The sequence below is a fragment of the Borostomias antarcticus genome (assembly GCF_949987555.1).
Source record: "Borostomias antarcticus genome assembly, chromosome: 21".
Lineage (NCBI taxonomy): Eukaryota > Metazoa > Chordata > Actinopteri > Stomiiformes > Stomiidae > Borostomias > Borostomias antarcticus.
Genome location: NC_140254.1, coordinates 5,916,855 through 5,941,661, shown reverse-complemented (window position 1 = coordinate 5,941,661; position 24,807 = coordinate 5,916,855). Strand labels below are relative to the sequence as shown.

General features: G+C 46.3%; 1 protein-coding gene across 1 annotated transcript in view; it reads left to right on the top strand.

Moving 5' to 3' along the window:
• The window catches only part of LOC311323419 (dolichyl-diphosphooligosaccharide--protein glycosyltransferase subunit STT3B), a 70,005-nt gene continuing 45,198 nt past the window's right edge, over positions 1-24,807 (top strand). Inside the window, exon 1 of the mRNA XM_084455643.1 lies at positions 1-452. Coding sequence (XP_084311769.1) covers positions 193-452 — 260 coding nt within the window. The 5' untranslated portion in view covers positions 1-192. The remainder of the gene's footprint in view (positions 453-24,807) is intronic.

Sequence of the window (24,807 nt, the reverse complement as noted above, 5' to 3'; positions counted from 1 at the left end):
GTGCATTGAGGATGTAATGGTGGTTCTCCACAAAAGCAACTGCGATTAAAGGCCGGCTGACTTGCAAAGAGGGCAGGGAGATAAATCATACAGCAAAACCAGGGACTTGCACAGGTCGGAGAAGAGGAAGAAAGGGGAGCGTGGCAGGAGGGCGCGCTATCAGACCCGCTGACACTGCAAACCACGCAGAATATGGCGGAGCACCACACAGCGACCGAGGGAAAGCACAAAGCGTCCCCGAATGCCGGGGGACCAGTGCATGGCAACAGCCGACCCAACGCCGCGGGAGGAGGAGGGGGCAAAGGAGGCCTCTCTGGCGGACTGACACAGCCAGCAGGGTGGCAGTCGCTACTCTCATTCACTATTCTTTTTCTGGCCTGGTTGGCAGGATTCAGCTCAAGACTTTTCGCTGTGATCCGGTTCGAGAGCATCATCCACGAGTTCGATCCATGGTGAGAATCGAGCAAGCTAGCTTACTAACCTTAGCGTTTTAAGCTTGCTACCAATGTGTGTGTGTCTTCAGTGTTGTGCATGCTTGCCATCCTGGCGGGCAAGTTGACAGCTAAGCGGAGACAAGTTCCGCTAAAGTTGCGCAGCCGAGTCAGTCATGCTGCTGCCAGTGTGGCTGTGGACTCTTCATTCAGCTTGGCCTCAATATCCAAACAAGTTGTAACGTTGCAGCTGAGTTAGCAGCTAGCTAGGGTCTCGTGATTTGTCACTCTGACTTGGCTAGCTATTTTATTAGCTTAATATGCTGTTTCATCGTTAGCTAACGTTAGCAGTCTAACTTTCTGTGCACTTCCAAATGCGTTCTTTAATTTCCAAAGCAAACTATTTAAACTAAATTGCTTCATAAAATGTATTAAGTTGTAAGTTTTTTAGCTAGATAACGTTATAGGCTATGTCTTTTTTCATCTCCTCGAGTGATTTAAGGTTAGCGCTGCTAACGCTAGCTAGCTGGCTAGCCAATCATTGAAACGTTCAATCAATCATTGTCATTCGCAGAAACAGAGATGTCTCTCCGTCACAGCAGCTATGCTAACATCGTCTATTTCGTTATTGGTCCGTGCAAAGTCAGTGAATGAGAGGACCAGATTTGAACTCTCTCTAGATGTCTGGTTATATATAGCCAGCTAACGTTAGCTAGTTAAACTAGATTGTTAGTTGTCTAGCTGTAAAGCTGCTAGGCAACGACATGTTTCTAGTAGCTTGTAATTGTGCCGGTCTACCCGGGAGGCATCCCAGCTGTGTACTTCGTGATGCCTCCATGCTGCTAGGACTGTGCCCTCCATGCTGCTAGGACTGTGCGCACTTGATGGTTTGTGTGTGTGCGCGTGCGCATGTGTTGTAATATTATGTCTTCTAACAATACCCTCAAAAGCGTATCTTCCCCATAGGGTTTGTAGGTTTGCGTGTCCTCTATTATAATAACTCCTCCTCATAGAGAGATAGGTCTTTCTATACAGTAGATGTAGTACCCTATACCACGATGATGGTGGGATCAGTGAGCACCCAGAACCACCCAGTTACTGTACACTTAACACACCTGTTTTGTGGCTCAGGTGTTTTTATCTTAGCTTGCTCTCTGCTTCTCGCAGAGAAAGTTCAGAGTGTACTCTACATTTTATATCCTTCATCACACGTGGCATGATAGTCTGTGTGTTTCTATCGTGTTTTATGTAGCTTGTTTTATGTAGCTGGTTAGGTTGTTTTTGTCACTCACAGACTGTGAGTGACAATAAATAAATATATATACATATACCTGAATGCTTGTGATCAATAAATCAGCCGAGTTGTGCTTGACATTAAGAACAGGATCCATCACAACTTAAAACAAATTTCACGCTGATATGAGGAGCTACACTGGTTACTCTGATTGCCGGGGTGTGCTGAAAAATATATTAATTGATTTGCGCTCCGTCGAGCTAAACACTGATTATTCGTACAAGCCATTATGTTAAACAAACAAGCAATTTTGAGAAGCCAGATTACGTTCATCATCAGCCAATGTGAAAATGATTTTTGAACAGGCAGATGCTGGGTTAATTGGTAGAACAGTGGCAAAACATGATTCATATAATCTTATCTATGCTGTGTTCCACACCAGTTGCGCCTTGATTTAGGCCGCCTAGAATTGATTGCAGTAAACACTATGTCATCTCCAAGGGCTCAAAACCTTTTTACTGGTAGCACTGGTGCTTCCAACTTCAGAAAGTTAGGAGCACCAACAGAAATTTAGGAGCACCCATCAAAATGTAAGAAGCACCAACAATAGGCCCATTTGTAATAGATATGTTGCATTATAGCTAGGCATGGGATGGTATGAGATTTTTGACCGTATAATAACTAAATTATATCAACATACATTCACAATGTAGGCCATTTATTTTTAAATAACTAACAGCCTAGAACATTTGAGGGCACATCAAGGCACTGTGACTATAATGTAGCTTGTCAGGCCAAAAATGTTGGCTACTAGACTAGCGGTTTTGTGAATGGAGAAGAGAGTGGCGTGAGGGCCTAACCCTAACCCTAGAGAAAGCATTGTCTGTGTTTGAGCTTTGTCCTAGTCAAAACCTTGTGTTTCTGCGACCCTCCTAAATCGAGATATGGCAGTTTAGGCATTTTGGTCATGGGAGGGACACTTTAGTTTTCACTGCTACCATGAATGCACAACACTGCTGACTGCTCGTGAAGGTCTTACTAGCAAATACAGAGAAAGGGACGTCTGAATGGAAAAAAGGTTGCACCAGAACAGTGCACTTGCACAAATGCTCCCAATTTTATTTTGAGGTCGTACAGATTACATTTCGGGAGCATATGAGACCAAATCGATCTAAATTTTCTGAAGCCATTTCTTCAGTCTTGCTGGTTTACTGCAACACCATCAAACCACAAGCTTGAAACTGGAGCTGTGTTGCTTACTACTCCACCGAGCTGGAGTGATGGGCTCCAATACAGGCCCTCTGGCACCAATATGTTCCATCCTTTGTTCAACATTTCCAGAGCTGCTGCCTCCATCTGTGCAGAGCCATCCAATATTTTGGAGTTGATATCATCCGATGTCTGTTGGAACATCAGCCTGGGCTATTGACTGGCAGGAACTAATGCATAATCCAGATAGGTAAATTATCTGCCCGTAAATTACGACGATTTAGTACATCCAAGAATCAACATCATTATGCTAGCTAGCGGGACCTCCAAATAATGTCTCTATAGCCAGGTAAACAAATGCAGGTGATTGGAGGTATTCAGATGGGGGCGGGATTAGGGATGGGATGGTTACCGGTGTCACGGTGAACCGCGGTGAAAACAGTACAACCAGTTAAATTTTCATTTATCAAGATAACCGTGCATAAAAAAAAAAAAATATATATATATAACCGTGCATGACTACGTCACTGAAAAATCATACTAAATGCTGTCTGACTTTGAAAAACATGCTAAATGCGTTCTGACCCTCATCCAGTTCAATTTCCGAGGAAAAGCCACACAGGTAGCAGCGCGTAGGCAGAGTTTTGACTTCAGGCGAAAACAACACTACACACACACGGCATGGCCGAAAGTGAGATGTATTTTTGGCGGAGAGAATGGCTGAGCGCACAAAGCGTTCTAAGGCGTGGTTACATTTCACAAAAGTGAAAGAAAAGGAGGAGGCGAAATGCAACCTGTGCTCCAAGATATTTTCCTGCAAGGGGGGAAATGCAATGATTGACAGAGGTAATCTAGCTTGCAACAAAGACATCTAGATTTAAGAACTGTCAATGTCGACGTAAAATAGCCTAATAGTCTATAGCAGGGGTGTCAAACTCAAATACAGTGGGCCAAAATTTAAAACTTGAACAATTTTGCGGGCCAACATTGAACAAATTCAAATTTTAATATGGACCCAAACAAGTTTTGCTTTAACATTGAATATGCACTAATCACTTTCGCTTTTGGTGCGCATCAATGGTGTGCACTAACATATGTGAATACGCCCTCAGACACAAGTGTTGGTGCTACATCTGCTCAGTAGAGAAGCTTGTAAAACCCTGACTGTCCTACAGCCAGGCAGACAGACAGACAGCCGGCATGCAGACAGACAGACAGCCAGGCAGACAGGCAGGCAGACAGGCCGGCAAGAAGGCAGACAGGATTGAATGAACAGAAACAGCAAACACAGCGGCCGGCTAGGTCAACACAGGTGTCTCTATCACAGTGAGACGTTACATAACGTAAAGCTTCTGTTTTCTGCCTTTCTTTTCGCCATTTTTAAGAAGGGGTAACATGGTTACAGTTGTAGTATGAGATTGCTATGACTACTGTCACAGAAGAGAGGGCGTTTCTGGGTCCTGTCTTGATTGACGCGCCAAAACAACAGCAGAGCATTATGGGATTTGTAGTATTAGCGGTGAATGCGCTGTATAATACTGGCGGGCCAGCTCCAGTAGTCATTTGGTATTGCCTCGCGGGCCAAATATAATTACACTGCGGGCCAAATTTGGCCCACGGGCCAGAGTTTGACACCCCTGGTCTATAGCATAGCACTTGCATGTACAATGCTATAGCACTAGCTGGTTAACGTTAGCAAGCTGCAGTGCTGGTCATGTCATGTTGTTATTGTTATTGTTGTGTAAAGTATACTGTACTGAGGGGGACAGTGGGAGAGAGGGAGATGGAGAGAGGGAGGAAGGGAAGAAGGGGATGGAAAGAGGGAGGGAGATTGTCTTTCTCTAATTCTGTTTAGTTAAGAGCAGCCATTTGTTATGTAATGGTGTGTTATGTAAAGTATAGCCTATAGGCTACTTTATTTAATTTTTTGCAGTATAATTTATTTTTTGTCTTTTCACGTTATGCCCTGTGCATCAGTAGTGTCACAAATTAACAATACCAATTTAGTTCTTTTAAAAATTTATAGTTGTCGTCTTTCCATCAAATAGTAAAAAAGTAGGGTATCGATAGTGGGATCGAATCGTTAAGCAGTCTCAATAATGGTATCAGTATCAATAAAAATTAACGAGACCTATCCCTAACCGTGATAAAACCGTGAACCGTGATAATTTTGGTCACTATAACCGTGATATAAAAATTTCAAACCATCCCATCTAGGCGGGATTATTATAATAGGTCCCCGACTGATGTTAAGTGACACGGGAGATTTGAATGGCTTGCAAGGACTGACTTTTTTTCTAATGTTTTCATTTCTACTGACCACAACAAAATGACTGGGTTGTTTCACTTCATACTTTGTGTGTTAGTAGGCCAATTGGAGACTCAAATGTACATGCGAAAACAATGAAAAAGTTAGTTTTGCAAACGTGGACCCCTTTAAAGCCGAAATATTGCCAAATAGGATTTTGCCTTTGGAAATCCTCCACCACAGTCTTGTGTAACCAACTAATGATTGAATGGATGAAGACCGGGGCGCACTCCCCAAATATCGACTGGGGAAAGTGAAAGCTGGAAAAGATCCCCTCCTGCTGCTGAGGCTGGCTAGGGCAGAATGACCGTGGCGCTGTCTGCAGCTTGGCGCTTCTTGGAAGGTCTGTGGTGAGGAAATGCAAACAAACAGAACCCCCCCCAGCACCCACCAACCACACACGCACACACTTCCTCTCGCCAAGCAGAGCACCTGTCTGAGCTCTGGATGGATACTTGGTGTATCATCTCACATCTCATCCTAGTCTTTCATCTGCAGGCTTATGGTGAGAGAAAGCTCTGCATGTGTCAGGCAGTCAGGCTCTCTAGTGAGCTCTCCCTGTTTGGAGCTGATTAAATCTGTCTTAAACAGGAAAACATCCATCCTGCCTACCGCTACTATGATAAGGTGGGATTTCAGTGATATAGGTGCATCCCATGCTCATCAGTTTCTCGTGTAATATAGGCTATATATCTGTCCTTTGGACATGAACATTTAATGGCCTCTGTGCCGTGCAGAACCTGTTTTTCAAGACCGATTGAGCCCCCAATCTCTCCCTTTCATTCTGTATGCGTCCCTGGTACCCTTTAACCAAGTATTTGTCAAGGTGAATTAGTGGTATTGTGAACTGTTCTGTGGAGGGATTGGGAAAGGAAGGAACAACACTGACTGATCTATTTAACAAGAGGCTTGGTTGCTGAGTAGCTGTAGCCTATATCCCAATTTCCGTTCCCTTGCAGAAGCAGCTGCGTGTCCAACATTAAATGAAATATTCAGTGCAGTACAATTGCTTTTGAAAACTTGAAGGACCAGTCAGCACTTTATCTAGACTACTGCTCTAAGGAAAGAGAATCAAAATCAGATTTATTGGCCAAGTATATTAAAGTGGTGGTGTGCTATTTTGGAAATGTAGCCCTATTTGTGGTCTGTTTACCATGAACCTGAAACATAGAGACCATCATTTCACTGATCGTTCCAGTATTGAGAGAGCTGCGGTTTTATGCAGGCTCTCACTGGGCTACAATGGAAGTCAACGGGGCATATGTAAATGCATTGAAAAACTATGTTCAATGTGTTTAATTCTGAGAGAGCAAGCACAGGCATTTATGTATGCCCCATTGACTTCCATTGTAGCCCAGTGAGAGCCTGCATAAAAACTGCAGCTTGCTTGATACTGTGAAATTATGGTCTCTATAGACTTTCCCTGGCTGTTTTCTGGTTCTTGAAGAGTACAAGTCCTGGAGGGTGGGCAGAGGAGCGCCAATGATTCTTTCTGCTGTTCTTGTACTGTTTGCGGCAGTCTGTTCCTGTCCTTTTTTATGGCTCCTCCAAACCCGACCGTGATGGAAGTACGCAGGACAGATTGGATGTTAGAGTTAGTGTTAGAAGTACGCAGGACAGATTGGATGTTAGAGTTAGTGTTAGAAGTACGCAGGACAGATTGGATGTTAGAGTTAGTGTTAGAAGTACGCAGGACAGATTGGATGTTAGAGTTAGTGTTAGAAGTACACAGGACAGATTGGATGTTAGAGTTAGTGTTAGAAGTACGCAGGACAGATTGGATGTTAGAGTTAGTGTTAGAAGTACACAGGACAGATTGGATGTTAGAGTTAGTGTTAGAAGTACGCAGGACAGATTGGATGCTAGAGTTAGTGTTAGAAGTACGCAGGACAGATTGGATGTTAGAGTTAGTGTTAGAAGTACGCAGGACAGATTGGATGTTAGAGTTAGTGTTAGAAGTACGCAGGACAGATTGGATGACTGCGGTGTAGAACTGGCTCAGCAGCTCCAGCTCAGACCAAACTTCCTCTGTTGCCGCAGAAAGTAAATCCTCTGCTGGACCTTTTTGAGGATAGAGTTGATGATGTTGGTTTCCCACTTCAGGTCTTGGGAAATGGACGTTCCCAGGAACTCGAAGGACTACACAGTTGACACAGGGCTGCTGGATATTGTAAGGGGGAACAGTGCTGAGGAGGGTCTCCAGTCCACTGTCATCTCCACAGTTGACTTGTTCTCTCCAGACACTAACCATCTTAGAAATGATCAATGGAAATGTTTTCTTAGAATTGACTGATCGACTTCAATCGTAGACCGACTATCCCCATTGAACAGACACTTTCCTCTAATGGCTGGATGTTGGTTGAGGTGAAATTGATAGGCTACTGATATAGGCTAGAATACAATATAGCTTAACAAAATGAAATAATGATAGGCCTACATTTTACAGTGCTGTGCAACCATCATGCATTTTAGAGATTGGGCTGGACCCTTTTTTTTTTTTAGCACCCTTTTCAAAATACATTCCGCGGCTATGTATGAAAGAAAATCAGTCATCAGTCTTAGCATAACATAAACCATAGGAAACACCTCTATTTTATTAATGTTATATAGCCTAGCCTATTTTTTGTGTAAGCTTTGTGATTGCTCGACTAATAGAATCAAGCAATTCCAGCCCAGCGCTCCAATCTTACAATGCTACAATCACATTCTGGGCTTTAAAATTATAGGATTTCACTGTAATAGCCAAACGTGAGTCATGGTTATCAATTGCGTTCCCCAGCTCACACAGGGGCGGAATCCAGGAAAATAAACAACAACATACTTTGCAGCGTTCTCAAAACTTTTTTTATGGGTTTTGACAACGCAAATGCTGTGGTCGTGTCACTATGAGGTGCAAACGAGACGCGGAAGACCCGTAAACTGGCGGGAAACGAGCTTGTGTAACCCAGCCCTCAGGCCTAGCATAAACCCATATCACAACCGACACAGAGAACCGGCCAAACGCGCGTGTGCTCACACGCACACACACACACACTGCCATTTTGCTTTTTTGTTGTCTTTAATCAAGGGCTTGATGCCATGCTCATGACTAGCTCCCCTGCGAGGCACAGAGAGAGTGATGGAGGGAGAGAGACGAGGGGGGGAGAGTAGAGAGATACAGAGAGAGGGGAAGGAAGGAAGGAGAGCGAGAGGGGAGGCGCGGCGCTGTGGCGGCCAAGGCGTGCATCTGACTGACCTGTCCCCGAGCGCCCAGCGTCACACAAAGGAGCTGAGCTGGCAGGAAAGAGCGCGGTGCCCAGGGGAGCCACCCAGAGAGCATGATAAAAAGCTCCGCTTGCAGATAACAGCCTGTTTTGTGGAGGAGATTAGCTACTCCTGAGTCTAGCTTGGCTAGAGATACACACACACACACAAGGGCTATCAAATAAATATTGGAACTTCGATTAGTCGTTGCCTTTGGGGGGGGGGGGGGGAGAATGTGCAATCAATCTTAAAAATGTTCTTTTTCTCACTCATACGATCCTCACGACTCCTCGCCCCAAGGACTCAGTGGTGTAATTAATTGCAGCTTGTCCATGACTATTTCACAGACTTACGGGGGCACGCTGCAGCTGTTAGAATTATTAATGATCGTGAATAATAGAAGCTCCCGTGTGTACCATGGGTCTCTGCATTCTGCCGCGTCACCCCGAACAAGGACGAGGAGGCCTCTGTGTCGGTCTGTGAGTATCCCCCGGCCTTCGTAGCGGTGGACATAGCTGTTGATGATAGGCGGGAGGTGGACTCCGTCTCACTGAGTCGGCACATTGCTGCCCCCACGTCCCGTTTCTTCCTTAAATAAATGAGTTATACATTGGCCAAACCCAGTGTCAGTGTTCATTCATCCCCCCCCCCCCCACCGGAATGCACACTAGGAATGCAGCGTTCTGGCCAGCCCTGCTAGCTGACATGGAGGCCTGTGTGTACATTTACTGTAGTAATTCTGCTCTTCTGAAAGCTCTCCGCACAGGGTTGGTCGTCCCCTGACACTGACTGTGCTCCAGGGTGCTGGGGACCCCCATCCACCGCGTGAGGAGGCACACTTCCTAGCCGTACTGTGGACGCGCGTATCCCCCCCCCGACTTCATCGCCGTGTCAGTAGCACGGCCTTGCCGACAATGCACCACCATGTTGCTTCAACCATCAAACCAACCCCATTCTCTCTCTCCGAGTCTCCATCCATCCCTCTCTCCCTCGTCTGTCTCAGCGGAGAGAGAGAGAGAGAGGCGGTATCCAGGGTGAGAATGTTGGCCAGATTTCCCTCAGAGGAGAAGGGGGTGTCAGTATTAGTATTCATTCAACACAGGGACGAAAAACTACGCCAGCTAGCAGCAGCAGCGGCGATGGGCCCGAGGGGTGACCACCAAACGTCCCCGTCGTTACTGCCCGGTTGTCCTTATCTTGTCAACTTTGCTCGTCAGCTAGCGGACCGCCGAACCCCGGGATACGGCCTCTCTTCCCAGGGATCGGACCGGAGAGGATGGGGGGCTCTGACGGCCAGCGGTGGGGCCTTTGCTTATCTCACAAACCTTAGCCTCTTACTGACAGGAGTCAGAGGCGCTCCGCTGGGGGGCGGCGCCCGTGTGCAGAGAACACGACTGCGCAGGGAGAGAGGGAGACAGGAGAGCTTGCTGCCAGGCGTCAAGGCAGAGGGGCAAACCAAATGCCTGATCAGTTTGTTGTATTTGTGTGTGTGTGTGTGGGGGGGGGGGGGGGGGTGCTGCTGGCATATTGTAGGACTGTAGGGATGTTTGCATGTAGATTGGCTGGGTTGCATCTTGGCCTGTTGGCTGGTGTCTTGAGAGACCCCACAGTTTGGCTGTTTGGTATCTGGTTTTGCTGCCTGAGGGATTGGAGGGCGTGGGGGGTGGTTGGGTTTAGGAGCTGACTGGCGATGGGTGTCCCTTGTATGGGTTTCTGCTGCTGTCTGTTGTGAAAACACACATTATCCACTTGGCACAACCATAGAGGCCTCCTCTGCCCATTTTAGCTCTGTCAGTGGTCGTATGCTCTGCCCCTCTATGTACGCCCACCACAGATGCTGCCATTGTTGATGCAGCTGACGGCTAACTATGGCTAATTCACCTCCATGTATTTCCAAACGCGAAAACAACGGCAGTGAAAAACAGTCTGGTAATGATACGCACAGGCAAAATGCCGCAGGCTATCCGGGGCTGTCATTCCTATTACATAGATTACATCTTATTGTGTTATTCCTCACCTGGGAACTACTGAATCTCTTACTTCCTAGGTTACCCCCCCCCCCCCCCCCGTGTGTGTGTGTGTGTGTGTGTGTGTGTGTGTGTGTGTGTGTGTGTGTGTGTGTGTGTGTGTGTGTGTGTGTGTGTGTGTGTGTGTGTGTGTGTGTGTGTGTGTGTGTGTGTGTGTGTGTGTGTGTGTGTGTGTGTGTGTGTGTGTGTGTGTGTGTGAGCTTTTTCATCGCTTTTTCATCTTTGGATAACACATTTTCATCAAGAACAGCTTGAAATGAGAATTCATAATAGATTTGTTTTTTGTGAAGAAGAGAAAATTAGTTGGCATGTCTACACCAAAAGCCCTGCGAAATAAACGATCAATGTAGGAAGAAATGTCTTCAGAATTTGTCTTTTCTTCTCTAATAGCAGCTGAATCAAAAACACGTTCGTAGCTTTGGTTGTCTGGAGTGCTCGGCTGACCGGCCTCCCTGGAGGCCAACCTGTCTCTCAGACCCCACAGTCTGGATGGAGAGAATACAGGTCCTTGTGGCAGATCTGCAAAACTCCATTGTAGTGTGTGTGCTTTTATCAAGTCAGGCCTTTTTATCAAGGCTGCTGCGATTCTCCAGAGAGCCAATTTATCGACTGTCCTTTCGTTCGAGTCTAGCCTCCGTGCCAACTGGAGAGCTTTGCTACCTTTTGTTGCAGACTTGTTACAGTACTGCTTTCATGCAAAAGCAAGTTGTGGTGTGGTTGATATTCTTCAACAAGGCTGGCGCTATGCTGAATATGTCTATGCTCAGCCCAGAACTAAAATCTTCAATATCTCTGGGAACTGAGGAGCGTTCAGCCTGAACTTACATTTAAGGACACTTGATGTCTCCTTCCCACGTCATGCAAAAGCAAAACATGTGTATAACTCACACACAGTTCTTGGTTGTTTTCTCCTCAAACCCAAAGTTTTCGGCTGAAGTCGCAGTCCTCAAAGCCTGTTTTCTGAGTGCCTGACCTGGATATTGCTTGTTAGCCAGATCAAGGGGAGATTGCTACAGCGAGTATAGGAGTGCACTCCTCTTCTCTGGAAGCTGAGCCCGCCACATTGAGTGCCGGCGTGGATGCTCTGTTGGAGTAGATCTGGCAGGTCATTAGACATTACATATCCTTGTCCCTGAAGTGATAAGTGACTTGGGACTTCACTGCTTCCCTGTCAATATGAATGTAGCCTCCTGGTAATTACCGAGGTCATTAGATTACCATTTACCGTGACTGCTTATCTTAACCTTGAAACGTACTCCTTCACTTCTGAATTGAACACTGCGGTTCTCTCTGCTGTCACGTTCCCCGGTCTATTGCTTTTGCGACCTTCTGCTTTTCAAGGGCTTTGTAACTTTGCATGGGAGTCGCCACTTGAACTGTAATCAGACTAATTATGTTAGTCACTGTCCTACCTCCCTTCCTGTCCCTGCTTCCCCTCTCCTCCGGTGTTTTTGAAGGAAGATGGAGTTGTGTAGGCGTTTCATTATTCTACCACCTCAGCTTTCATTCCCAAGGTTTCTCAGACCCCTGCTGCCCTGGAGGCCCCCTGCCTTCACTGGACCTGAAAACCACTGTCGGCCACCTTATTAGACCTCTGCTGTTGTGTGTGTTCGCGCTTGTGCTCGCGCATGCGTGTGTGTGTGTGGGGGGGGGGGGTTCAGACTGGGCCTTGCCTCAGCTTCGACAGTGTGACTGTTAATGGGATCTGAGGATGACAGAGCGTCCCGTCAGGGGGCTGAGACACTGTCATCAATAGTTTCGCTCCTCTGATGTTTGAAATTTCCCCATGAATTGTAATTGTGTAATTGATACTTTCATGCTTCTTTCTTTCTTCAGCCTCAAATAGAAATTGGGTAGCTGGCTACTCTTTCACTACCTGATATTTTGGCCTAAAAAGCCAGCTCTGACATGAATGTCAAAGGGGGTTATTCAGAATGTACCTTGAGTGCAATTTTCCGTGTGAATGAGTGGTGCATCAGAGCAGTGCGATCTCCAGCCCCCGGTCGATCCCCTCGGGCTCCAGCTCTCTTATTCCTTTCAGAGCTGTTAAGGACAGTTCAGTTTAACCAGAGCTATTGTCAACGCAACTGAACTGACAAGAAGTTGGTGATTTTTTGTTCTTTTTTCAATATTTTATTTTCAAGGTTTTTCTTGTTTTACAGGTCATATTACACACCATACAACCTTCACAACAGAAGGAAATAAGGAAAAGAATGAATGTCATATATAAACAATGGGAACAAGGGGCGAGAATGATGTCATGTAGTAAGAAGGAACATTCAAGAAGCTACATCAAGTGCTATCCAAACACTCCAAAAAAGGACCCTAGATCTTGCTGAATTTCTTTAAGGACTTAGATCCGCTGTAACGGATACTCTCAAGTTGCAGGGAGGAGACCATCTCAGTGAGCCATCTTTTAAAGCATGGAGATGATGTGGAGTTCCACTCTTTCAAGATAACTCTTTTGGCCACTACCATGCCAAACATTTGGGCCTCCTGCTTGTTACAAGGTAGGTCAACAGTGTTATCTCAGCAGCCAAATGGAGCCAGAAGCCAGTCAGGAGTGATCCATCTTCATCCGCTTATCCGGGGTCGGGTCGCGGAGGCAGCAGTTCCAGCAGGGGGCCCCAGACATCCCTTTCCCTAGCAGCATCAAGCAGCTCTGCCTGGGGAATGTTTAGCCGCTCACAGTCCAGTGCGGAGATGTAATCCCGCCACCTCGTCCTGGGTCTACCCCGCGGCCTCCTCCCAGCCGGACATGCCTGGAACACCTCCCTAGGGAGGCGCCCAGGAGGCATCCTCACTAGATGCCCGAACCACCTCAACTAGCTCCTTTTGACGCAAAGGAGCAGTGGCTCTACTCCCGAGCCTCTCCCGGATGACTGTACTTCTCACCCGATCTCTCAGGGAGACCCCAGCCACCCTCCAGAGAGAACTAATTTTGGCCGCTTGTATCCATGATCTTGTTATTTCGGGACTGTCAGGAGCGATCTCCCTCGCATACACCCTGTAACGAACCAAACTGCACCCGTGTTGAATCTTCATTAAACCAGAAGACCATCTGGTATTGTGTTAAGGTTGTCTTAGTTGGTTTATGGTTGGCATGAACACAATGCAGTCTTGACCAAAACACCAAAAGCCAGCGCCCTCCAAACTGAGATACACACCGAACTTTGGGTTCAGTGTAGCATTAGAACCATACTTGTTTCAGTGGTTATTTGAAATTCCTTGTGTTGAACTGTGGAACAGCATTTGTCACTATTAGGCTGTTAATGGTCATTTTGTCATGGTTGTCTTTAACTGACAGTAATGAAATGGCAAGGAACCATGACCATACTCTCTGCTGAATAAAGCTATCCCCTGTGTCTAAATTCCCTTTAATCAGAGCTACTTATTCCACATTTCCTTAGTTCTTTGAACTTTTACTTTCACTTTTGCAAACACTAATGAGACCCCCCTTTCCCGGGCTTAGCCACTCCAGCAGGTGCAGTCCAGGACCCCTGGCACCACGGATGGCTGGTAGTGTACTGGGCTGTATGGTGGGTGGAATCTGTGATCTTGTTCAGTCAGCGGTGATGACCCCAGCCATTAAATCCCTGTTTAACAGGCAGATTATGGTGGTTTCACTGCCCCCCCGTCACCATGGATACCCCAGGGAAGGTCATAGGCCAGCCTCCCACATCAGCATCGTTAACAAGCTTCTCCTCAGCCTCAAGATTAGCAGTTTAAAATCTTTACTATCCACTTTAATACAGAATTGGGTTATTTCACAAGGTCCAGTGGGTAGTTTGTACCCTGTTCAGGAGGTGTTGCAGTTCGTCTCATGCCAAATGCTGAGTCTCACCCACACAGTGGGAATGTTTGGAATCTACAGTGTGGGAATTACTTAAAGACTTGGAATTAGGGCTGGGTATCGATTCGAATTTCAAGAATCGATTCCGATTCACAAGGTTCAGAATCAATTATCACGATTCAATTCGATTCAATATCGATTCGGTTAGTGTTACTAAAAGCTGTTTTTTTTTTGCTGTAACCTTAATTACATGACTGCCAAGTTATGCAACACATCAATACTAGGGCTGGGTATTGATACAGATTTCCAAAAATGAATGAATCATTGAATGAATGAATGAATGAACTATTCATTCCTTCATTTATTCATTCATTAAATAAAAGATCGATTTTGGGATTCATGAATCGATTCTGAATCATTTGATTCAGAATCGATGAATCGATTTTTTAAACCCAGCCCTACTTGGAATGCTGGTTAATAATTCAGTCTTATTTTGATTCACGTTCTGCTGTGTTGAGGGCTATGTTGCTTAGCCTCGCTGGGTTGTGCTCTGTCCCTTCTGACACGTTGATGGAAGGAGTATTACGCTTTACAGTGTGGCCAGTGTTTGAAACCTGGCTCACAATGTGACCATTATAACAAAAATAAGGGGTACCCAACCCTGGAACCCACTGAAGTGTACTTGATTTGGGGCCGCTTTAAATTCTGGATACGTCTCTTAAAGATGGCCGGCTGCATCAGTTGTGACAATTATCTTATCGGCAAAACCATCATTCACTTGAGAACTCGCAGGAGAGATTTCCCCCTATGGCTTCTGTTCAATGATGATAATATGGTTTCTCTCCCTGCCCCCTCTCCCCTCTCTTTCTCTCTCTCCTTACATCCCCCGTCTCTATCCCCTTCCTCTGTCTCTCTAAATCAATCCCCTGTCTCTCTACATCAATCCCCCTTCCCTCTCTCTTTCTCTATTTCTGTGTCTAGACCCTTTCTCTCTCTCTCTCGACCACCCCTCTCGGCCACCCCTCTCTCTATCTCTCCCTACATCCTCTCTGTCTCTAGACCCTTTCTCTCTCTCCATCACTCCCCCGGTCTCTCTTTCCCTCCCCTCCATGGCTTTTGCCGCAGCACAGAGCTAGCATAATGACATTATGAAGCTTCCTGCCAGACAGCCGGCCAGCCTGCCTGCCGGGGCTCCAGCCTGCTAGATGGGCCCTGTCAGGGGACGGCTGTATGGAGCCATGTCTGAACCTCCCCCACCCCCCCCGCTCCAGCCCAACAATGGACCCCCTCCCCTTGCTGGGATTTAGGGATTTTCTACCCAGAGAGAAAGGGAGAGAGAAAGTGAGTGTTCTCATTTACCACCCCAGATCCATCTGGTGCGGGGGAGTGGGATGAGGGAGAGAGAGACAGAGAGAGAGAGGACTTCCATCTTCCAGGATGAACTCATTGTAGCCTTTCATTCATCCTCTTTGCCTGCAGCCCTGCTTTCCACGAAGATGCTATCGTAAACATATTTCACACAGATCCCTTATTGGGGGTGGAGGTGCTAGCTTGACTTGTTTCTGGCCTCTTCCAAATAGCTGCAGCTAGATAAGCAGAGGTGTGTACGGTTAGGGTATAAATCGCGGCTGGCTGCTTGCTGGTCTTTAAACAGCTGTGCATTGAGGGGACAGGCTCCTCATATGACTGTGACAGCTGGGGCTGCGTGCAGAATTGATGAGTTCCATAAGCACACATTGAGCTGTGGGCTAATGTTAAGTGCAGGGCTGTCATGACGTCACTCTTTTTGGAGTCTGAGTGACCTGGGCTCTCTGGGCGCCCCCCCCCCCCCCCCCGTTCAGCAGCAGAGTCGTGTTTCACACTGTCGTTCACCTTGGCAGTCGTGACGACGCCCCAAGGCTTGAATGCACGGATTCACGTCCCTAACAAGCTTTATTCCAAGGGGAAACAAAATGTGTCTGTTGTAATTCCTCTCTTAGAAATTAGTACTGCAATTTAGCCCCCCAAATCCACTTTTCTCTTACACTCTTAATTCTGTTTGCATTATTTCCCATCCGGACTGTTGAGACCAATTGGCTTTTTCTATGTTTTACAAAGTCTGCTGCCCCCCACACCCCCTACCCCTCCATGGTTGCTCTTTAAACCGCATGGATCATTGAGCAATGCTTCATCAAACGCTCCTTCTTGGCATGGGGCCGGGCCGGCCTGAGCTTTGCCATGACATGGAGAGACTTATAGCGCAGGACGTAGGGTACAAGGAGGCCCCTCGAATGGCTCCTTTTACCGCAGAGGTATCGCATCCTTCGACAGACCTTTTTATTTGAAAGAGGCAGTAGTTTGCATTCCTTTGGAGAGGTGAAATCAAACGGGAAATTAGCACCCATGTTGGGTTTTGTTTAATTAAGCTCCCTTGACTAGAATTTGAATGCAGAACGTTGCCTAGGGCTGTTTCTATGCTCATCTAATAACCATCTAAATGGCTTTTAATTGAATTAAGGTTGCTTATTTTTGCATGGTTAAATATTTTGTTACAACTCGGAGAGGGAAGGCTCTACTGTATTCTATTGGGAGTCACACCAATTGTATGTACAGTAGTTGTTGAATGCTTAGTATTCACAGTGCATTGGAGCTGTCTGACAATTGCCTCAGTAAGTCTGTATTGTATTTCAAACTGAATAAGTACTGCAAGACTAACAATTCCCAAGGTCAGTTAGGCTAGGCATTGCTGTTTTATTACTGTATTATATTTTGTTAAGAGTATAGCCCTATCTGATATGATCTGTGCAAAGGACATCATTCTTCACTGTGTGTGTGTGTATCATACCATGATCATTTAAAAGTTAATGGGAACCACAGGGAGATCGTTGAGAGGAACATAACACAGTCATGGTTATTAGCCATGGTAAAGTATTAACACGGTCGCTTTAGGTTAACGTGGCGGAGCACAGTTTGCGGTTGGAAGTCTAAAGCTCCTGCACCGTTCGGTTGGTTGCCCCGCTTGGATGTCACGCTTCATTATTATGGCCCGCACTTGATACATCTGCAGCCGGACTTGATTTAAAATAAAGGCCTGCATTTTAATTTACCCTGTTATTCATATCCCAATCCTTGTTAAGTTATATTGACACCGTTACATGGATCTCAAAGTAACTGGCGTCTGGAATCCCCCAGACTCAAACGAAGAATCTCCACTCCCCTTCTGTCCTTTTAAAGTTGGATCGTACTAGTTAAGATGAAAAAGGATCCGCCATTTGAAGTTCAGCCTGGTTCCCCTATGGTTTCCTGGGGTATGGAAAGCTTAGATTAGATACTTTGCTCCTTGGCGTCCCTCCAGACTGCTAGTCATCGTAATTGTTTCCTCCCTGGCCTCGTTACGACCAGGAAGGCTGCTACGAGGAGAGGTTTGGGTCCCAGCAGAGGAAGGAGCCTGGCGGAATGAGGTTTTAGAGGAGGAAGGTGTACTCTGCTGAACCGGGTACAGTGGAATGCACTGCTACAGTACAGGCACGACATTGAAGAGTCCAGGACGGGCCAGTGAAACATTGGGATTTATGCCTGCTGATTCTCCCTGTGGAAGGATGAATCGTCCCTCCTCCCACCCCCCTCTCCCACCCATTATCTGAGTTGTAGAATATGTAGCGGTGGCGATGTTTAATGATGAAAGGATTCTCGGGGTGGAAAGAGATGGTGTATAATTACTCGGCCTGGGCTATAAATTCTCCGACCCAGAGGGTTGTGGAACAGTGGCTTCTCTGCAGACTCCATTCATCTAGATACAGTACGGTCTCACCGGGGCGATGATAACGCGTGCTGGGATGGTGGGCTTTTACTGTGCGGTGATTAGGCCCAGCGCGTTTACAAAGACGAGGGGGGTGTGCGGTATTGAACGCCTGGCCTGGGAGAGGATGTTGGAACCAATGAAGCGTGGATGTCTTACAGACTTTTGTCCACCGTATCTCAACTCCAGAACTCATAGTCTAGTCATTATGGACTTGGGCAGTAATAAGATAACCGCGCGATATCTAGGACTGGGCTGAGCGGGGGGGGGGGGTTCTCTCCCTCCATCTCTGCCTAAAGGGAGGCAGGGACAGGTGAAATAGGACTTATGATTTGATTCTCCCGCCATGGCTGGCCCTCACTGCAGGTAGTTCAGCCTCCCAGAGCTGCAGAATAGCAGATTGCTTGGGTGTGGGTGTGTGCGTGCGCGTATGTGTGCACTGTGTAGAGTTTCTGAGCTCCCGAGGTCTGCAGTGCTTTCAAAGCTCAGGGCCTTTCTGCTCTCTTACACCTTCAGCCCGATGCAAGCTCGACCCTTCACAGTCCAGCGGTCACTCAGCTCCCCAGTAAAGTTGGACGGTGCTAAACTGCCATGTCAGGGGGAAGACTGGCCTAGGAGGACTTCATGCATCTTAATTGTGTTCAGAAGTGTGCAGTGAACACTAGCTAGAACATGAATGAATGGAGACTGGAAGTTCTAAGGGGTTCCGAATCCCAATCACCTAAGAGGATTAGGTTGTTAATGTAAGGACGGCTTTCAATGGAGATCATAGCTTATTATACTGTAGATTAGATTGTTGTGTTAATAGAACCGAACTAATTTATTAGCGAGTGCCATTATGGCAGCAGAAGGAAGCTAATTGTCAGAACCTATTCACCGGAGGCTGTTTTCCCTGGCTCTCTCTCAATGCCATTCCTAATCATGGCCTGGTGTACACATCGAGGGTTCTGATGAAGCCGGCCGATCTCGCGCTCCTCTGGACCCCTCGGCTCCATGTTGAATCTGCGTCCCTTTCATCCATTCTCTTTGATTCACACGGCTGTTTGAAATTCAGCCGCATACGTGTTTTTGGGAGCTGCTGGGCTCTTTTTGTTTAATCCTGCCATGAAACAGGCTCATTTAGTGCAATTTGTTATTCTTGGCGTGTGCGTGCAGCAAAAAAAAGGACTTCAATTTGAATGTTACCACACTGATTTAGCAGACAGGTGTGTGAGAGTGGCATGTAGGCAGGTAGACAAGGTAGCCTTCGGCATCAAGAAGTACCAGCAGTATGCGATTGGTAAGGGTCATTAATGAATCCAATTGGGGTCACAGTGCAAGCTTTCTGATGGAGTCTATTCCACCCAGTCACTGATAAAGTAGTCTGACTCAATGGATGTAGATTTTGGCAATAAACATTGTCCCACTGTCCAATCAGTGGCGAAACTGGCGACACAAATTAATCTGATTCGGGCCGAGAGATTCTCTCGGCACCAATCAGATTCGATCCAGACTATTTTGCAAGAGCACCATCGCTGGGTCCAAGGCTGGCTCTTCCCAAGACGACTGTGATTGGTTTAAAGAAATACTGTGTTTTTTTCCCCCTATTGCAGAATGGTAATATGTCCAGCCAGACCTGTCTCCGGTGCTGGCACAGCGTAAACGAAGTGTGGAGATAGGTCTGGCTATGCAAGACTACTAATACAGTGACTGTTCCCAATTTAGTCTGGTTGACAGCTTGCGCTAGCACACCATTGATATTTGCTTGAGGCTTCATAAACCAACTTTGCATATTATACTTCTGCTCCATTTGGGCATTATGAGCTCAGTGTTTCCTAGTTCTTTAGTATCACTATTCCGGCTAGCAGGATATCTTGATATCTGGCAGGATATCTGATAATTTTTCATGTAGGTCTCTTTAGTCTAAAATTGTAAATTCTAGACTAGCTGTCTCACTGGCTAAGCATGGCGGTGTGTGTGAATTAGGTTAGTCAGCCTGCAGTGCTGCCTCTGCTGCATTCTCCCCCGCAGATATCTCCCATAATAAACACCCTTAAACGCCGTTTGTTTCCTGGTCTGCGCCGTCTCTCCGGTAGCTCTGATCCTTGGAGGCTTTGATGCTTCTGGTGTTTTCTTAAACGGAGGCAGCAGCTGAAGACTTAAGATTTGACTGCCCACAGTGACACCCTGCCAGGTAGAAGCTAGTTGTTTTTGTAATGGGGGTGTTTCTCCTGAGCCGTTGCTGAAAATTGTCCTCTTTGGTTGGTTAGGTTTCTTCAGTTAATGTTTTCAGAGCTGCTGCATGTGGATCCCGTTTGATTTGTTTGCCATTAGAGGTGGAGGGAGAGAGCATGAAGGAGGGAGTGTTCTCTCTTCATTTTCTCTCTGTCTTTTTCTCAGATGAGTTTACTTGCCCTTGCTTTGTTCATACTCTGTCATGTTTGCTCGTGTTGGCAGTGCTCGGGGGGGTGGGGAGGGGGGCTAAGCTCTTCAGGGATGGCTGGTCGAGGCTTGGTGAGAAGCCCCTGCTGAGGTCAACCTGCGCCTGAAGCTGTAAGTGTTAAGGGGAACGCCACTGTCATAGCAAGTTTAGCTCAAATGTCGCTTTGTCCTCAATGAAACCAATCCGTACACACCAACATTTAACCGTTCCGTGCAGTAGTAAGCTAGCTCCTTTTTCCTCTGTGCGTGCATCCCCTTTATAATGGAGGTCTATGGGCCTCTGCTAAAAACTATGAGAAACATGCATTTTAAAGGCAGGAAGCGTCAGGAAGCCCCTTACCAGTCTCAGTAGAATGTTATCTTGTGAAATTAATCGCCATCCCCATGTGTTGACGTGTTAGGCATGGCTAAAGGTTCCCCTTTAAATAACAGGGTCAGATTACCTAGAACTCTGACCCGTGTGGAAGAAAACTCAGTCATCACTCTTTGTGGCTTCAGGTCTAAAACTGTTTTTATTTTACATGCAGCATGGACAGAGTTATTGCAAAATCTCTGAAGAGTACTACCTTCAGATTACATACAGTAGCACAAACACGTGTGCAGTTATCAAAAAGCAGATAAGAGTGGGTAGAGTTCAAGTTCACGTTTCTCAGGTCATGATGTTGTGAATAGAGCATTGGGTCACAAAAAGAACTAAAATTACTAAAAGTATAAAAATATGACAAACTTGATTTCAGCAAGCATATACATTTTCAATCTTTAAACTTCTACACCCTTATGTAGCTGTCGATACTATCTGGCAGAATTCCATCTCCGCTCTTGACATTACATAGTTTACAGGCTACTACTTTGATGACTGTGGTACAGTTAGCACTATTGTTTTTAAACTCTATTCTGAGGCTTTACGTGTAGCTCAAAGTCTGCAGCAACCATGTCACTCTTACTCTGACAGATTCCAAGGTCAAGATAAGCATCTAACACATTCTTCTCTTCTTCATCGTTTGGGATAGTTGTTATTGTCCTCTCTCCCCCCATGCTCAGGGCCTAAGGGCTATCCTTTTACCACCCTGAGCCTGGGTGAGGGTTCACCCGGGCTATATATCCAGGCACACCTCCAGGAGCCATGTCACCGTTTCGTCATCCAAAACCGGCAGGCCATGCATTCCGTTGGGTGTCCGATATGTCAGACAGTCCTGGATGACATGGTCTGCGATTTGTTCCTCAGCGGCACACTCGCACAGGATACCTAGCCCCATCTGTGCATCGATGAGCGGAAGTGCCCGACGCCGGTCCGGAGGCGATTAAGTTCCAGGGGTTTAATGGCTGACGCCGGGCCTCAGCGAGGAGGGAGTTGCAGTAGTCCAGGCGAGAGATGACCAGGGCCTGGATGAGCACCTGCGCCGTTTCATCAGTGAGGAATGGGCGAATCTTCCTGATGTTGTAGAGCATGAATCTGCAGGAGCGTGTGACGGATGTGATATGTGCGGAGAACGACAATTGGTCATCCAGGGTCACACCCAGATTCCTCGCAGTCCGAGTCGGGGTCACCACTGTGTCTTCAATGGTGATGGCCAGGTCCCGGTGCGGGCAGCCCTTCCCCGGGAGGAACAGCAGCTCAGTCTTGTCCAGATTTAGCTTGAGGGTGATGTGTCGTCATCCACTCCGAGATGTCAGCCAAGCACACAGCTATGCGTGTCTCCACTTGTGTATCAGAAGGAGGAAATGACAGGACCAGTTGGGTGTCATCGGCATAGCAGTGATAGGAGAAGCCATGAGCGAATGACAGAGCCCAGAATTATTTTGCCTGCTTAGCTTTGCCCAATATTTGTGCGTTCTATTGTCCACTCTGTAGGAAGCCATCATTCAGACGGGATGTAGCTGTGATGTTAATTTTTGCCATGTTCTACTCCATTCACTTATGCTAACACTATTAGCGATCCAGACAGTTGCATGAAAATGTCTAGTCTAGATTTTACTGATCTAGCGGTCAGTAAAATCACTCAATGTCAAGAGGTGGTTTTGAGCAGTTTGCAGTTGATTAGTGTTGTTCTAAGCACAGAGAATGGAGTCTGAAATTGACTCATCTCTTTACATCCTGTTCCCCAGTCATTTGTTGTTGAAGATGTTGCTCTCATCTCCAACAGAATTATTGTTTTGCTTTGGATGACTTCCAGCCCTCCCCTCAATGCGCTCATTTCAGAATTGCTTGAGGGCTGCGAGGTTTGCCAAGACACCTTTGTTGATGGTCCCCTGCCTGAGGATGTCTCTATCGAGGGGTTAGAACCAGAGTGAACGAGGGAGGGCATCCTTTCAAGATCCAAACAAATAATAAATAGCCTAAATTGTTGTGAGCTTCTTATTCACCCTGTGGTAACAAGCTGTTTTTTCTTTCCCTTTGCAGGGATGTAACACTTTTAAAGTGCATTATTCAATCTGACACAATTGTTTGTTGAACATGGAATTTTAATTGGAGGCAATCTGCATGAGGCTTCCCATAGGTCACCCATTGTAATAGCCCAAATGGCAAAAGCACTAAAGCAGCTTTTATCACACAGCAGTCTGCTCGCTGCCTCTACCCCGAAACTGTTGCTGCTGTAATAAAAATACCTCAGTGAAAAGTGAAAAAAAAACATTATTTATTTGGGCTTGATGCAGCCTCGGTGCTATTCGTCTGGAATGCAGTAGTTACCTCCACATGCCTGTGAAGAGTGAAAGCTAACCTACTCTCTGGGGAGTTGTTTGAGATCAGCATGGCTTAAGAATAGCTTACAAAACATCCTTTTTGGCTTTGCAAGAGCAGCTTGGCATACTAAATTTAATGTCCTGACTCCTGACTTTGTCCTTACAGCAGGGCAGTGTTAATAGGGCTGTTATGTAAGCTGTAGGTTGAAGGAGATGCTGCAGTTCTCAATGTTTCTACAATATGTGGTTCCAGTGATGAGATCTTGACGGCAGCCTATGAGGCCTCACTGATTTGGTTTCACTGCGAGTTGCTGGACAGTCCAGATTGGTTGACCTTGTCAAGGGTCGCTGCACAACCGCATTTCTCTCCCTCGCCCTGCCATAGAAATGGGTGACAGAACATTTGGCTACTACGTTGTTCAGAGACCCATTTCAGACTCTTGTATTTTGTTCTAGGAACTGCATTCTGTGGAGTGTGAAATGGCCTACTGTGTACCCGACACCCTTTTTAAGGTTTTTAATAGCCTTCCACAATACTGCTTGTGCGCTCCACTGCCAGCATCCTTTTGTACCAAGAGGCTGAACACCCACTGTTCTCTGCCTGTCAGAAGCTGTGTACACACATTTGTTTAAAGCGTGGTCATGCACTGCCAGTCACTTTCTGAATAACACTGTGAGACTCATAACACTAGCTGGGGCTACTGCTTTACTTTAGATTGATTCAGACCTCCTGAGGGATTGGACATGGTTAGCAGGCAGTCTACCCTCAGTCTCCTATATCTGCCTTGCTTGGCTTGGCTGCAGCTGAACCTGCCTGTATTCGAAGCCCATGTATAGCTGTATTCTGGACCGCAGAGCCAGACAGCAAACGCCTTGACTCCACTGTGGCTGTCAGCGTCAACGATCAGACGCTAAGGAAATGAATCCATTGTAATTAATGACAGCGGCTCCACTGCAGTAGGGATGCCACAGTGTGGATTTTTTCCCAACAACTAATAAACCCATGGCAACACTGCTACAGTATTAACACCATCTGCAGTAAGAGAGTACATAGTTTGATTTTTAACATTAGACGTTCCCCTTTCTTTGAACAGCACTTATGTATTAAAGCATTTATAAAGAAGCACAGGGCCGAGTGTAATGTTTATACCCTATCTTACTTTACTGTGATCGTGCATTTGCAGGCAAGCGTGGAGGCATACAACGGCAAATTCAGGATACTTAATGACTGCACCTGCACAAATCGGTGTTATGAACAAAACGCTGCTAAGCTGCTAGAATAAGCTATCCAGCTAGTTTGACAACAGCCACTCCTCGGTGGCTTGGTTAGGAATAAGATGGATGACGGCTTGCATTAGCATAATGATACCCGATACTAAGTCTAGCCTTCTACAGTAGTTGACATAACGGGCTTACTTAAAGTCGCACAGAAATTAAAAAAATATTCTGTCCCATTTTGGTTCACATAATTGGTCATAGTGTTCACCTATTCAAAAAATTACAAAATTCTACTTTTGTTGTAATCTTATATCAAAGTATATAATTTCTTACTTCCACGTGCAATTACGACACCAGGTACCTTAGATTTTAGGCCAATAATCTCACAACATCCACTCTGTCAATCAAAACGTCAACTACTCTGCAGCCTCAAGTGTTGAATATCCCGCCCGCTCGATGTCAT